Source organism: Dermacentor andersoni, chromosome 1, assembly GCF_023375885.2.
Source record: "Dermacentor andersoni chromosome 1, qqDerAnde1_hic_scaffold, whole genome shotgun sequence".
Lineage (NCBI taxonomy): Eukaryota > Metazoa > Arthropoda > Arachnida > Ixodida > Ixodidae > Dermacentor > Dermacentor andersoni.
The window spans coordinates 184,391,033-184,405,232 of NC_092814.1; the positions used below are offsets into that span (position 1 = coordinate 184,391,033).

Genomic DNA, 14,200 nt, shown 5'->3' on the forward strand with positions numbered 1-14,200 from the left:
CCATGCTTGTTAATTTAGTTAGTAAGCAAATGTTTACAAGGGGGCGTTTTACTCTTGCGGCTGCTGCATATGGCACAGCCACATGAGCCCTGTCTTGATTGAATACGATCTGCAATGTGAACAGTCTAGGCGTATCGAGTGTCAATAGCTTCGTTTGCGCTATAGCACCCATGCGCTTGCACGTCACCCGCGTTCACGAAGTGAAACATCGCTGTCTCTTTTTGTTTCCTCATGTTTTCCCCTCTGTCCACGGGCGATGTGCACTGCAGGCCACCATTAGGGTGCCTCGATGTGCAGCGCCCAGTAGGGTGCCTTGATGTGCGCACCCCTGGTCACGGTGCATCGAGGCACCCTAGCCTCCAGGATCGGTATCGGTGGCGGTCATTACGAATGTTCGTCTTAACTGAAGAGCACGTCCGAAGCGATTCTTCTAAAGTGGATATTTTTTTGCATTGAGTCTATGGAAAACCAAACAAATGTTCCCATATTGTTTATTATATGCAAGAATTCAGCTTAACCAAGTTCGTCCTAATGAGAATTCACTGTACTTGAATTGGTGATAACAAGCGCAGTAAGTTTTGTCATTATCCAGGGGTCTATTTTGAGGTAAGACAGGCAAGATTTAATGTCCAGTTCATTTGCATACTGAGAAATGGACTAGTGCCTTGTATGCTGCATTAAATTTTAAAACTAGATAGTGCTACCTGAGGTCATCACTGGTTATGTGCACATTATGTGTAAATAATGTCATTGTGAAAGTTCCTAACACTAAAAAAGCCTCTTAGGATTTTTCTTTGTTTACAAATTGGTTGTAAACATTGCATAATCATTGATGCTGTGCACATTTTGTCTTGGAACCAACATAGCTGCACAAGGCAAGCTTGTGACAAAATTATCTACTAGATATTTCAAGAAGCGCATATATGTAGAAAGGATAATAAGATGTGCAGCTACATTGCTTGTACAGTAAACATGTTCAATATAGCAATCAAACAAAGTATTTCAGTTTAGTAAATTGAAGTTCTAGTATTTTGATTGCAGATTGTAACGAGATGGCATATAGCTCATTGTATGCTTTCTTCTATGCATTGGAAAGGAAATGTTATGCTATGATATGCGACTTGATTTTCTGATCTCAGTGCTGGCTCAGGACTGTGCTGCCGACTGTGCTGCCACCTCTTGATGCATATTAACAGTTATCTCCTTTGGAAGCTTACTGTTGCATTGTCGCCTTCTGGAATAGTAAGCTTTATTGTTGTTTAAAACAAAGCATGATGTATTCATGTCACTCTGGCTCTGCATACAGCATGACTCAAAACAACAAGGGCTATATCTCTTAGTGAAAATTGCTTTTTTTCTACCATCACAGCCCTCTGAACTGGGCAAAGTTGCATTTGAGACTTGCCACTTTCCTACTATTTCAGTGTGATTTCGAGCATCATTCATGTTTAAGGTTGAATTATATGAAATTATTCTGCTAGTTTCACTTGATTATCAGTTAATAATGCACTTTCTGTAACCAAGAAAAGTAAGCCCATACTTAAACACCCTTCTGTACTTTTGTGAAGCATGCATTTTAAAATTTGAACACAGAGCTTCTGTTTCAAATTCAAACTTGCTGCCGAATAAGCATTTTGTTTGGTCATATATACAAAAATTTAATCATTCCCATGTAAAAAAACGAAATTGTTGGAATGCTACTAGTCTCGTAACGTGGCTAAAAATTTGTATTTTGTGAATTGTTCATTCAGATGATTATTAACAGCTATTGCATATGCAATGATGAACACTCTCCTATTGGAACTGGCTTATATATTGGGTGAGTGTATCTCTGCTACAATTATGTATACCTTTCATTTAGTTCATTGCTATTTAAATTTGCCAAATTAGGTTTTTCTCCTCATGAACTAATTCAACTAATTTGATGCATGTGCATGCATTTCGATGCAAAAATGTACATGGAAGCTTATGATCACTAAAATGGGAGTCAAGTCTGGAAGATGTGAACTAAAGTAAAACCTTGTTATAACAAAGTTGTATCCGACGAAAAAATAGCCTCATTATGTCCAATATTCGTTATAAGCATATATAGTAGTTTGCACACTTATATTGGTGAGACATATCTTACATTTAGTTCATTATATCTGACAATTCATTATATCTGCGTTCATTATATCGATGTTCGGCTGTACTACGTATAGTAGCTCATTTAGCTATGCTTGTGACACGAAAAATCCTTGCATTCAGGAGCAGTTACATTTACAGACAGCAGCCTTACACTTTGTTTCAGCTTGGCATATTGTTTGTTCTGTGACCAATCAGTCAATCACAATGACTTCATTGCTGAATTCATCACTTATTCGAGGGACTGGCATGTGGCATGCTATCTGAGGCCTTTTTACGTTTCCATTCTTGTTACAGCCCATCAATCCTTGACCATTCCTGTTCTCCAAATGCACATGCAGTTTATGAAGGTCACAAACTTCAACTTAGGGCTGCAGGAGATATCAAATGCAGCAGTCTTGATGGTGTAAGTTGACCCTGTTTCATCATCTTTTTTTTTTTTTACAGTGAATCTGTTGGTGTGACCAGAAGCACTCGAAAATGTTATACAGGCGTTTTTACAGTGTCCTGAGAACAGTATGTAATTTGCCGAGTTTGTATTTAGAGAAAATATGCAGCCGTTAAAATGAAGACATTGTGGACACAAAACAGTCACATACACTCTCCTGTGTGAAGAAACAAGCATACGTGCCTCACTATGTCTCAAATGTCTCTTGTTATGCATGACTTCAAGTGAGCAGTAATGACAGTAGTTCTTTTGGTTTCACTATCAGAAATTCCAGTTTTTGCTAGCTTTCTGTGATGGACCGACTCACTTAGTGAATGTAAAATTTTGCACTGGGCCTGCTCTGTATCTTCACTTTAGGAACATGGGTGTATTAAATTGTTTTTAAGGTGGCCTTTATTCGGGCTTCCTCACAATCTCCACTGGAATTTCAAAGCACAATTGTGGTTTTAAATGAGAGTGGCGACTCTGGATTTGCATGTATCCCATAGGCTTTGGCAAAACTTTGGCAGATGTCTTGAGCTGTGCTGTAGCTGGCTCTCTCCGCTTACACTCATGTGGTCCCCTTCATCCTCCTTTTGCTACTTAATTTAAAGGTAACTTAATCACCACTTGACTCCTTTTGGATGCTTTGCCCTTCAGCGAATGTTGCATGCCTCGCAAAGCAGCAGCAGCTGAGCCAGTGCTGATGCTCGTGATCCTCTGGCTTAGTTAGCAGAGCACCAGGCTTAGAATCAACAGGTTGTAGGTTTGATGGAGATTGTGGCCTCAGTCAGTATGGCTGCAGAATCTTGTTTTTAGTGTGAAAGCGTGAAATGGCTCATTGAGCGAAAAAGCCAGCATGCCGTGTCTGTAGCAGCACCTTTATTCCCATTAGCTGAGATGCCACGTCATGAGCACCCCTCAATGGAGTTCCTGTTAACTGCGACATCACGGCATGAGCGCACCTTGGTGGAGCAGAGCGGGCAAAGGGGAGCACCTGCTGCTGCAGTAGTGCGCCAAGTGCTGTGTGAGGGGAGAGGGCATCGCCGTGACCCCAAGTCACCCTTGCTCTCGCTCTTGGAAGCCTGTGTTATCCGCCTTGTCCTCGCAAACTCTCGCCTGTGTTCTAACTGCGCCTCGTTAAGGCCATATCAAAATGCGCCAAATGTCTCAACGTGCTCACTTGCCCGCGAGCAGTTCATAACTCAAAGGACCACTCAGTGGCATTTAATTGGACATTAATGCTTTCGCATTCACAACTCATAAGTGCTTAGGTGTCCTCAGATGTTTTTAAACTATTTGCTTCACATCAATTGGCGATGAGTGACAAGTGATGTCTGACGAGACTGCGCAAGAGCTTGACTTAAAGGGACCTTGAAGGCAAACGCTATGTCGACGTGGACTGTTTAAATGTCATTCAAGAAATCTTGCAGTGCTTGTTTCATGCCAAGAAAAGACTTAGTTTATGAGAAAATTCCATCTGAAGGCTCCGAATACCTTTATCGCAATTCGAATCTCCCGCCACCCAACTGGGGAGTGGTGATGTTGCATACACCATCACCGCCCTTTGCTGCCATCGGTGAGTAAAACGGCGCCCGACAGATGGCAGTACGGTTTTTTGCACAAAACACAAATGGAGAAACCATGGAGAAACCGATCCGACATGAAGAAACGCCATGAAGAAACCGATCCAAGACAGAGCGGTGAATTCGCCGCTGCAGCTGCTTTTGGTAAAGGGGTGTGGACCGTTTGGGCATCCCGCAACTTCACATGGACGTGGAATTTTCTGCTACTTGCAGTTTGTGCGAGTTTTGCAATCCAGGAAAACCAGCACAGCACTATGCAATAACGAAACTACTAAAACTTGAAAGCGCAGGCAGCGCAGTGTCGAGCGAAAATGAAATCTTTCGGCCGCCCACGTCGTTGTCAAGGGTAATGTCAATTAGTTCTCTTTTCTAAAAATGCAATAGAACTGGACAAGTAGCACTTTGTGTCGTCTTATAATACAATACAATGTTGTTTTATGAAGAGTGATTGAGTACTACATAGTAACAGTGCTTAAATGAGGAGTGCCTTTGTCATTGAGCAAGTACTTTAACGTCCCGGTGGAGTCTCTAATCATGTATTGCATTTACTCTGATTTCTCAATTACCAAGGCTCTGTTCGCGATAATATTGACACCTTAGAGATTCTTGAGCACTGATCTATCACTTTAGCTTGACTTAATATTTGCCTTTAGTGTACTTTTAAACCTGCATGATGCCGCCCATAAGCATTTTATGTCTCAATGTCTGAGATTGTCAACTGTTGCGAGAGTGAGTGCTCTGCTAAAACAGTGTAAAACATACTCCTCTCTAAAGAGCAGCCCCATGATGATTTTTCAAGGCTGGACAGTACTACAGGACAAAGCAGCAACATAAGCAGAAACAAATGCTATTTAGCTACTTTTGGCATCACAGCAAGCGGTTTATGTTGTTTACAGCTATTTCTACATGTGTGAAATCAGGTGCTGTTTCTGCATCCATCAGTGCTTGCTATTTTTAAATTATATTTGTTGTATTAGCTCTCTGATTTTTATAATGTTTGCCAACTTTTCGGAACAGCTCGTTATTTTCATTTGGTGCAATCTTTCAGTAAATGGATGGAACAAATAGTTACACTCCATTAAAGTTTCTGTTAAAGAAACCAAGAGGTTTTGATGTCTGTCTGTTTGACATTAATCAGTGCAGATACATTTATTTTAGGAATCCCCTAATGATGCACTGTGATCCCAGTAGTCATCATAATACCAAATTGTTCATGCAGATCAGAGTGAGCTACATTGATGTGATGGCTCCAAAGTATGTGAGGCAGCAAGAGTTAAAAAGCCAATACTACTTTGAATGCAGCTGCACAAAGTGTAGTAACAAGGTATGTTCTTTAGTTTTTTAATCAAGTTTTTCAGTTGCAGAGTTCAGAGTAGTGTAAGCTTATTTTTTATCTTAGTAATTGCCCTAATCTGTAGCTGTAGTAACCATTTAATGAAAGATGGATGCAGAGGCTGATGCAGAAGTCATTTTAAACATGTAATTAATTTGTCTTGTAAAGCAAGTGTCATTGAAGTAATTCTTACCCATCCTTAACTAATATCCTTAGCAAAACATTTTAAGCTTGAAGTGACTATGCTTGTTGCCCTGAACATCTGAAGTATTGCAGCTGTTATTAGCTTAAAGTGTAGTGTTAACTTATGGAATATGCTGGTCTTTAATTAAATATTACTTGTTGTGTTAATGGGGAAAAGGGGAGGGGGGCCTTCTTGAAGGAAATTATTAAAATTAGTTAGGATCTGTCTGTGCTTCTTGTTTCTAGTATTTCCATGAATCTATGCTTTCTAGAATATTTCTACATGTATTCACACCAAATGACCTTTACATGAAATTGTTAAAATAAATATGAACTTCTTTTTTCTTCATATTAAATGCTTGGCTCATGGCTGTGTATCTCAGAAAAAGAAACCAGAGCGATGCCATTCCCTTTATCACTTTCATTTTTACTGCAATGTGGAAAAGTCTGGGAATTAGCATATGTTGAGTTTGGCTAAAAAAAATGAAAGCAGCGGCACCATCTGAGCACTGCGCATCATCAGCTTGGCTGAGTCATTGATATATTTGATTTCCAGGTGCCTGATTATGTCACGGAGAAGTCAGCTGCACTTACTGCCAGTGTGAAAGAAAAGATGAAGGAAGTTGAGGAACAAGGTGAGGGGTCTGGTCTCTGCCAGTTCAATGTTTTCTACCCCTCCTGTAGTGCTGTGTATTTGTTTTTCAGTTTCGGTTTCAGTGTTAAGTTGGCAACTCTGTGTCTTTGTATACATATGGTGCTGTGCTGCTAAGCACGAGGTCGCAGGATCAAATCTCGGCCACGGCGGCTGCATTTCGATGGGGGGAAATGCAAAAACACCCGTGTACTTAGATTTAGGCGCACGTTAAGAACCCCAGGTGGTCCATATTTCCGGAGTCCCCCACTACGGCGTGCCTCATAATCAGATTGTGGTTTTGGCACGTAAAACCCCATAATTTAGTTATGTATATATATTGGTGGCACATGGAATTAAGGTTTTGTTTTTCGACTACCTTTCTAAGAGTGTCGCTACACATGCCCACTACAATGGCGACGAGATAGGGGCCCTGCAGGACTCCTTAATATAGAAATTAAACCTGCATAGTTGCTTAAAGGGACACTAAAGGCAAATAATAAGTCGACGTGGACTGTTTATATACCATTCCAGAAACCTCGCAACGCTTGTTTTGTGCCAAGAAGAGACTTCGTTTACGAGAAAAATTGTATCTGAAGGGTCTGAATACCTTTTTCGAAATTCAAATCTCCCGTCACCCAACCGGGGGAGTGGTGACGTTGCATGCGCCATCACCGCCCTTTGCTGCCGTCAGTGAGTAAAACGGCGCCCGACAAACGGCGGGACCGAGCCAAGACAGAGCGGCGGATTCGTCGCCGCTGCAGCTTCTTTTTGGTCAAGTGTCATCGACCGTTCGGGCATCCCGCGACATCACATGGAAGTTGAATTCTCTGCTACTTGCAGTTTGTGCGAGTTTCGCGAGCCAGCAAAACCAGCGCAGCACTACATAATCAGGAAAGTACTGAAACGCGAAAGCGTGGGTGGCACAGAGTCAAGCGAAAAAGAAACCTTTTGACCGCCTGCGTCGTTGTCAACGGTAATTTCAATGAGTTCTTTTTTCGAAACATGAAATGGAACTGGACAAGTAACATTTTATTTCATATTATAATTTATTTATTTATTTCATTACCTTCAATGCCCGAATGCGTTACAGGAGGGAGTGGGAAAAAAATGCATAATTGTTGTCATTGTTGGTGGCTAGTATATAGAATAATAATTATCAACAGCGGATTTAAATGCAGAAACACTTGGAATGGCGATGACAGAGGTGGGCAGGTGGTTCCATTCCCTCAATGTCTTTGGCAAGAATGAATCGCAAAACAAGTTAGTATGGCAAAAAGCGATTTCAACTTTATGACGGTGATTAATACAACAAGACAAATAAGATGGCTCATTAAGAAGTTCATTTTTCAGATGTGGATTATGAAAAATCTTATGAAATAACGATAAACGAAACACTTTTCTGCGCAGAGAAAGGTTAGGATGTTTCAAAATGTGTTTCATCGACTATACACTTGAAAAGCGGGAATAATTTGATAAAATGAAACATGCACTACAGTTTTGTACTGATTCTAATTAATTATTAAGAAATTCTTTACTGGGATCCCACAACACGCATGCATATTCAATCTTAGACCTTACAAGTGTTTTGTATAATGTTAATTTAAGAGAAGATGGTGCCCTTGAAAAGTTGCGGCGTAAGAAACCTAACGTGCGATTAGCATTGTTAATGACATAGTTAACATGGGTTTGCCAAGAAAGCTTAGCAGTCAGGTGAAACCTAAATACTTATACGTGGTAGTCTCGTTTAGTACAGAGCCATCAATGTGATAAAGAGGAGGGTTACAAGTAGAAGCTTTTCGGGAGATTCTCATTACTTTACACTTTTTAACGTTCAAATGCATTTGCCATGCGTTGCACCAGTTAGTTATAGCGTCGAGGTCAGATTGAAGTGCTAGAAGATCAGTGTCAGATGATATTATGCAATAAATTACGCAGTCATCAGCGTATAGCCCGGTGGATGATTTAACTGTATTAGCCAGGTCATTAATGTAGACTAAAAATAAAAGTGGGCCGAGGGCAGGACCCTGCGGCACACCGGAAGTAACTGGACAAGAAAAGGAATCAAAATTGTTAGCTGTCACAAATTGCATTCTATTCGAAAGAAAATTTTCAATCCAGGCAGAAATGTTAGGATCTATGTTTAATTTGCTTAACTTTAAACGAAGTAGAGGGTGAGAGACAAGGTCAAACGCTTTCTGAAAATCCCCAGGAATATGCAGTCAACATAACACCCCTTGTCAAGAGCAGCGAAAAGTTCATTGGTCAAGCAAATTAGTTGTGTCTCATTTACAAAACCCATTTCGTCGTAAAGAATACATTAGATTTGAGGAAATTAACTAAGCATGAGTAAATAATATGTTCTAATAGTTTGCAAGGAATGCTAGTTAATGATATAGGTCTGTAATTATATGGTGAATTGACGTCACCAGACTTGAAAAGGGGTACCACCTTGCCCACCTTCCAATCGCCAGGTAACTGGGCCGAAGCGATGGACTGTGAAAAAAGTTCTGTTAATATAATAGAGGAGTACATTGCAGTGTTCTTCAAAAATTTTGTGTTGATACCGTCTGTTCCGCATGACGAAGACAATTTCAAGTTTTTCATTAAGTGCAACACACCAAAAGAATTTATAAGCACAGGATCTATCGGTGGGTAATCCATTCTACAATATGCAGATGTCACTTGGAAAACAGCTGGCACTTGGGAAAAAGACATTGTGAACATTTCATTTAACAAGGAACAGCATTGAGAAAGTGGAACAGGGACACCATCATTATTGTTTAATGAGATTGTACTGTCTTTAGAACCACCAATTATGTTCCAAAACTTTTTAAGATTTTCTATAAGTAATGATGTTAGGGTTTTATTGAAAAAAACACCCTTCACTTCACATGCTGCATTTTTAAATGCTAAAAATGCGAGATGGTACTTATTTCACAACTCAGAGTTGTTCGATCGCTTAGCTTTGCGAAATGTAGGCTTTTTTTTTTTTTTTTTTCTTTTTTTTTTTTTTTTTTTTTTTTTACTGAGAAGGCATTTTAAAAAAGTATTGAACCACGCCGAACGATGTTCGCAAGGAATAATACGCAGTGGCACAAGTTTATTAATCAGGTACTTCACTTTATTTTTAAACAAATGCCAATTATACTCAATGGTTCGTTCAGAAAAATTAGGCATGTAGTCATCAATGAAATGGGATGATTCCTTATTAATCGAAATGAAATCAGCTGAAGAATAATCCCTTATATATTTCCTTTTCTTTGGAACATGCTTGATGTTGCCCTCTAGCATAACGTTTATCAAACAGTGGTCACTTAGGCCAGGTTGAGGGAGGTAACAACATCGGGGAAATTAGTGAGGACGAGGTCAAGTATGTTGGCACTTGTAGACGTCGTTCAGGTTGGCTCAGTTATTAGTTGTGCAAAGTTAAAGTCATAACATAGATTCACAAAATCCTCTTCTAAACTAGAAGTAACAGAGGGTATCGGATATATGCCATACCACATTATTTTAGGGAAATTAATATCGCCCATTAGAAATATCAGTGAGTAAGGGTACCTGAGTATAATGCTATTCAACATGTCATAAAGCTCGGAACAAAAAGCTGAAGGTGCGGTTGATGAGCGGTAGCAGGCACAAAAGATCATGTCATGGTGACTGACTTTAATACACGTGCACACTAATTCTAAAGTGCTAATGACAGGAATGTGAAAGTAGTGAAAGTTATCAGACATAGCGATTAGGACGCCACCTCCTGCTCTATCACTGCGTTCACATCGGTAAAAATTGAAATCCTTTTCACATTAAAATATTTCAGCATTGCATATCTTTGAAGATAACCAGGTTTCCGTTAGTATGATGACATCAGCATTGCGCATGTCAATAAATGATGATAGATCATCACGCTTGTTGACGACGCTACATATGTTCGAAAAAAGAAATGAAATTTTGCCTGAAGAAGGAATTGGTTTTGGTGATTTTTATGACAGAGGAATGACCGCGGGAGGCACTCTCACGGTTGTGAAAAGATGGAACAACACGAGCATCAACTTCGCAAACACTATCCGTGGACAACACGTACATATAACATATATTGTTCATATAATGCTTATCATATTTAATGGAGTAGTGTTTACTGTTAGCCTTCCCGAATTCAGACAGCTTTTTCCAAGATGTACGAGTGGAAATGCAATAATCCTCCGTAACACTGATGCCGGCTGCCTTTAGTTTCGATCTAGCCATGAAAATTGAATCCTTCACCTCAAAACTTGCAAACCAGGCGATAATGGGGCGGCGTTTATGTGGCAGATATTTCCTTAACCTATGAGCACGAGAAATAGCTTCATCCATGAGCTGAAGTTCAAGCGTTGACGTCAGTAGATTGTGCAAGATTACCTCTGACTCAGCCCACAACTCGGATTGCTTATCATCCAGCCCATAAATGATTAAGTTCTCGTGCCGAGATCTGTCTTCAAACTCGTCTAAGCGTTAATTAATGGCAGTAGTTTCGGTGCGTACAGCAGTTGATACTAAATCGGAGTTAATGACTCCAGCACAACCTTCTGAAACAGCCATTCTTTCTTCTACGGTGATGAGACAGTCATTAATGTCAATTATTTGTTTTTCTAAATTCAATTGAATTTCTTTCATTTCGTTAAGTTGTGATAGAACCTCAGCGTGATTTCTGTCAGTTTTCTCATTAAGGGATTTTAATAGCACCACAACGTCACTACTGTTTTTACGTGGATCCTCTTTTGGAGGACTGGGGTTCAGCTTAATATCTCCTCCCAACAACAGCAACTTGGTAACATCATAGCATTCACATGCAATGTCAAAAGGAACACGTGGGCATGGAAACAGCAGCAGGTTGACATTGCTTGTGTGCTTAGAGTAAGTACAGTGATGCAATGGGACTAACCTGCACCAGAATGCACAAAAAAAGTTGACAGATCCACGTAGCTGCTGCGCTCACATGCCAACTAAAGGACCACACAGTCGACTCGCACTTAAGTTGCTGCGGATGAAAGCCCGATGATAGCGTCGATGAGGCTGGTGCTGGCAGAAAGAGATTCGGTAGAAAAGCATCCGAGCATCTGGTCAGTGCGTCAGAGGCAGGGCAACGCAGCAGGGAAGTCGTGCGCATGTCCAGTAGATTCGTCGAGGCTTGTGGCTCTTCATTTGAACATGCAGTCGTTCTGGCAGATAAGATCTACACCAGAAAGCACAAAAACGTTTGACGGATCCGCATAGCTGCCACACTCATATGCCAACTCATATGCCCATAATACAATACGAGGATGTCTTTTTCAACGAGTAGTTGAGTACTAGTGACAGAATTTGACTGATGAGTGCTTTCGTCATCGGGCAAGTGCTTGAATGTCCCAGGGGAGTCTCTAATCATGTCCTGCATTTACCTCGATTTCTCAATTAATAAGGCCCTGTTCACGATAAAATTGACGCCTTAGAGATTCTCGAGCACTAATCTATCACTTTAGTTTGACTTGGTAGTTCCCTTTAGTGTCCCTTTAACAATACCATCATCAACACCCAAGCCAAACATTATTCCCGTACCTGGCTGCAAGGGGATTGCATTTTTTATTCATAAGATTGCCTACCCTTTCCTTCAACTGATTGAAGTGCCCCCCACTTTTCGTGATAATTGTGGCACCACAATAACCACAATGGCTGTTGTTGTTGATCAAAAATGACGAAATATCGAGCAACATGACTGTGGTGTCATTCTGTGGTGGAAGAGAATAGTACCTCTGTCATGCCAATACTTATCCTCAGCACAATGATGAGTGGTGCAACAAGTGCACTGTTGCACATTGTTGCAGCTGCACATCATCAAGTGCAGTACAAATGATGGAAAGGAGGCTAAGATCACGAAGGTATCAAGAGGGGCATGGTATGTGCTTGCATATCTGCTTGCATGACTTTTTGTTGGCGAAGCTTCTGGATTTGATGCCTTTTTATAGCAGGCACATTCCACCTCTTCAATGTTATTGCACAACCCCTTTAAGAGGATAGTCAGCATCATCTTGGTACTTTTCATACACCCCTAGAAATGAATTAGACCAGCAGAGTCAGTATTGGCACATGCCTTCCCTGTCACAGCAATGCAGCATACAACAACCCTCCTGCAGCTGCGCCAATGGGCTGAAAACCTACTGGAAACAGAGCAGCTCGTAGAAGCAGATTATGCACGGATCCATGCGCTGGACCTGCTGTCCAAGTGCTGTCTTGGTTTGGAGGACTACCAGGCTGCACTGCCACCTTACCTGGCTCGCGAGCCCATCTACAGGTGGGTGCACAAAGATTCACATGGCACTTTTCATGCTCAGGAACTGCATAAGAACAGCATTTGTTTGTCTTTTTAACTTTAATTTGAGGAGCTGTATTTCCTGCCTTTCAGTGTCGCATACACTTTTACTTTTCACTAAGCGCAACAAAGTACCAGCTCTGTTTATTTGCTCATACTGCTTTGGCTGGAGTGAGACTGTAGTAACTGTGCGTATGGTCACGTACACAGTTTTCACTGCTCAGAGTTGCATGTTTAAGAATCTCAGTGTTACAGGTTTCACGGCAAAGTGTGCTAATAGACAATTTTCTTACTTCTCCAAGCCAGCCACTCTGCAAGGCCCTATTCGACTCGAAAAGTCTCATTCACGGGTGACATTTCTACCAACTTTCTTAAAGCTAAGTGAAAATGAAAGGAACAGGTTGAAAAACAATGACTATTTAGCCTCTAATCACCACTTCTGTGAATGTGATATAGCAAGAAGCGCTCTGTTTATCAGTTTTAGACTTTCAAGGTACTAATGGGAAGATTTGTTATCACTGTAGCCACTGCTGTGATTAATTATACTCCATTTAAACCAGGCACAATTTCTCGCATGTGCTGGTAGTGCTGTATATTGAAGAGTAAAGTATTTAGCATTGTTCCTATCCAAACAGCCCAGCAGCTCATAGCTGTTGCTGAAAAGGTTTAGACGCTGACATGGTCCTTTCTTCTCATTTGTTTGTTTGCTTTGTTGTGTTCCTTTCTTTCTTTCCTTCTTATTTCCTTGAATCATAGATGCTTGAGTAACATGCAGTGTTGCCTTTTTATAGTGATTTTGTTGCTAGATTTAGCTACAATTTTTTAGATTCAGCGGCCAGCAACTTTTTTTACCGACGTGACAGAACAATTGGCAATATTTTAGCGACATTGAAGTTAGGAAAGTTGCTTCAAAAATAATCTTTAGAATGCACCTTATTAATAAAAAGCGAATGTGAATGGTTAAAACTGGCTGTATGATGCATAGGCTCTGTCATCATGATGCAGTAGTTGCCTTCTCAGGAATAGCAGTGTTCTCACAACTGCTATTCACAACTGCACAACCATAAAGTGCGCGAATTCAGGCCAAGAACCGATATGTTCAAGATGTCGTTCTTTCCTAACACTGTTCGAGAATGGAATGCTTTATCTTCATTTCTTGTTAATATTACTGACAATGAAGTGTTTGCATTGTCATTGTGACTGCCCTTGTAAAATTATTTTTTTTTACAACCCCCCGACTGTAACGCCACTGTGGCGCTGTGGGTAAATGAATAAATGAAAATGCAAATATTTTTTCTTTCTTTGTTTTATTTATTATTATTTCTTTTTAATTCTTTACAACACTGATTTGAATGGGTCTTAAACTCCGGGTTCTGCACTTTGACTAAATACGTTCAATTGGTGGACATTTATAAATTTTATTGTGACATTTAAAATGCAGCAGGTGAATAATAAGATTGATTGTAGAAAGGCGTATACATAGAAGCGGCTGGGCTTGTTCATGCGAGCCTGAACACACTGCTTCCTTTTCGCATGGAACCTCCCAATCAGTGGGAAATGCCAAATTGCAGCTGTCATTGTCCGTTGTTAT

At 40.5% G+C, this 14,200-nt stretch overlaps 1 protein-coding gene across 6 annotated transcripts in view; it reads left to right on the plus strand.

Moving 5' to 3' along the window:
* The window catches only part of LOC126547256 (histone-lysine N-methyltransferase SMYD3-like), a 59,688-nt gene that overhangs the window by 18,676 nt on the left and 26,812 nt on the right, over positions 1-14,200 (plus strand). For 4 of the 6 annotated variants that reach the window (XM_050195215.3, XM_050195211.3, XM_055062852.2 and 1 more), the window contains 5 exons: positions 1,752-1,819; positions 2,422-2,530; positions 5,357-5,461; positions 6,210-6,288; positions 12,405-12,591. In XM_050195215.3, the coding sequence (XP_050051172.2) occupies positions 1,752-1,819; positions 2,422-2,530; positions 5,357-5,461; positions 6,210-6,288; positions 12,405-12,591 (548 nt within the window). Of the gene's footprint in view, positions 1-1,139; positions 1,243-1,751; positions 1,820-2,421; positions 2,531-5,356; positions 5,462-6,209; positions 6,289-12,404; positions 12,592-14,200 lie in introns of all 6 variants that reach the window. The other 2 variants (XM_055062853.2, XM_072288460.1) reach the window with 2 other exon arrangements.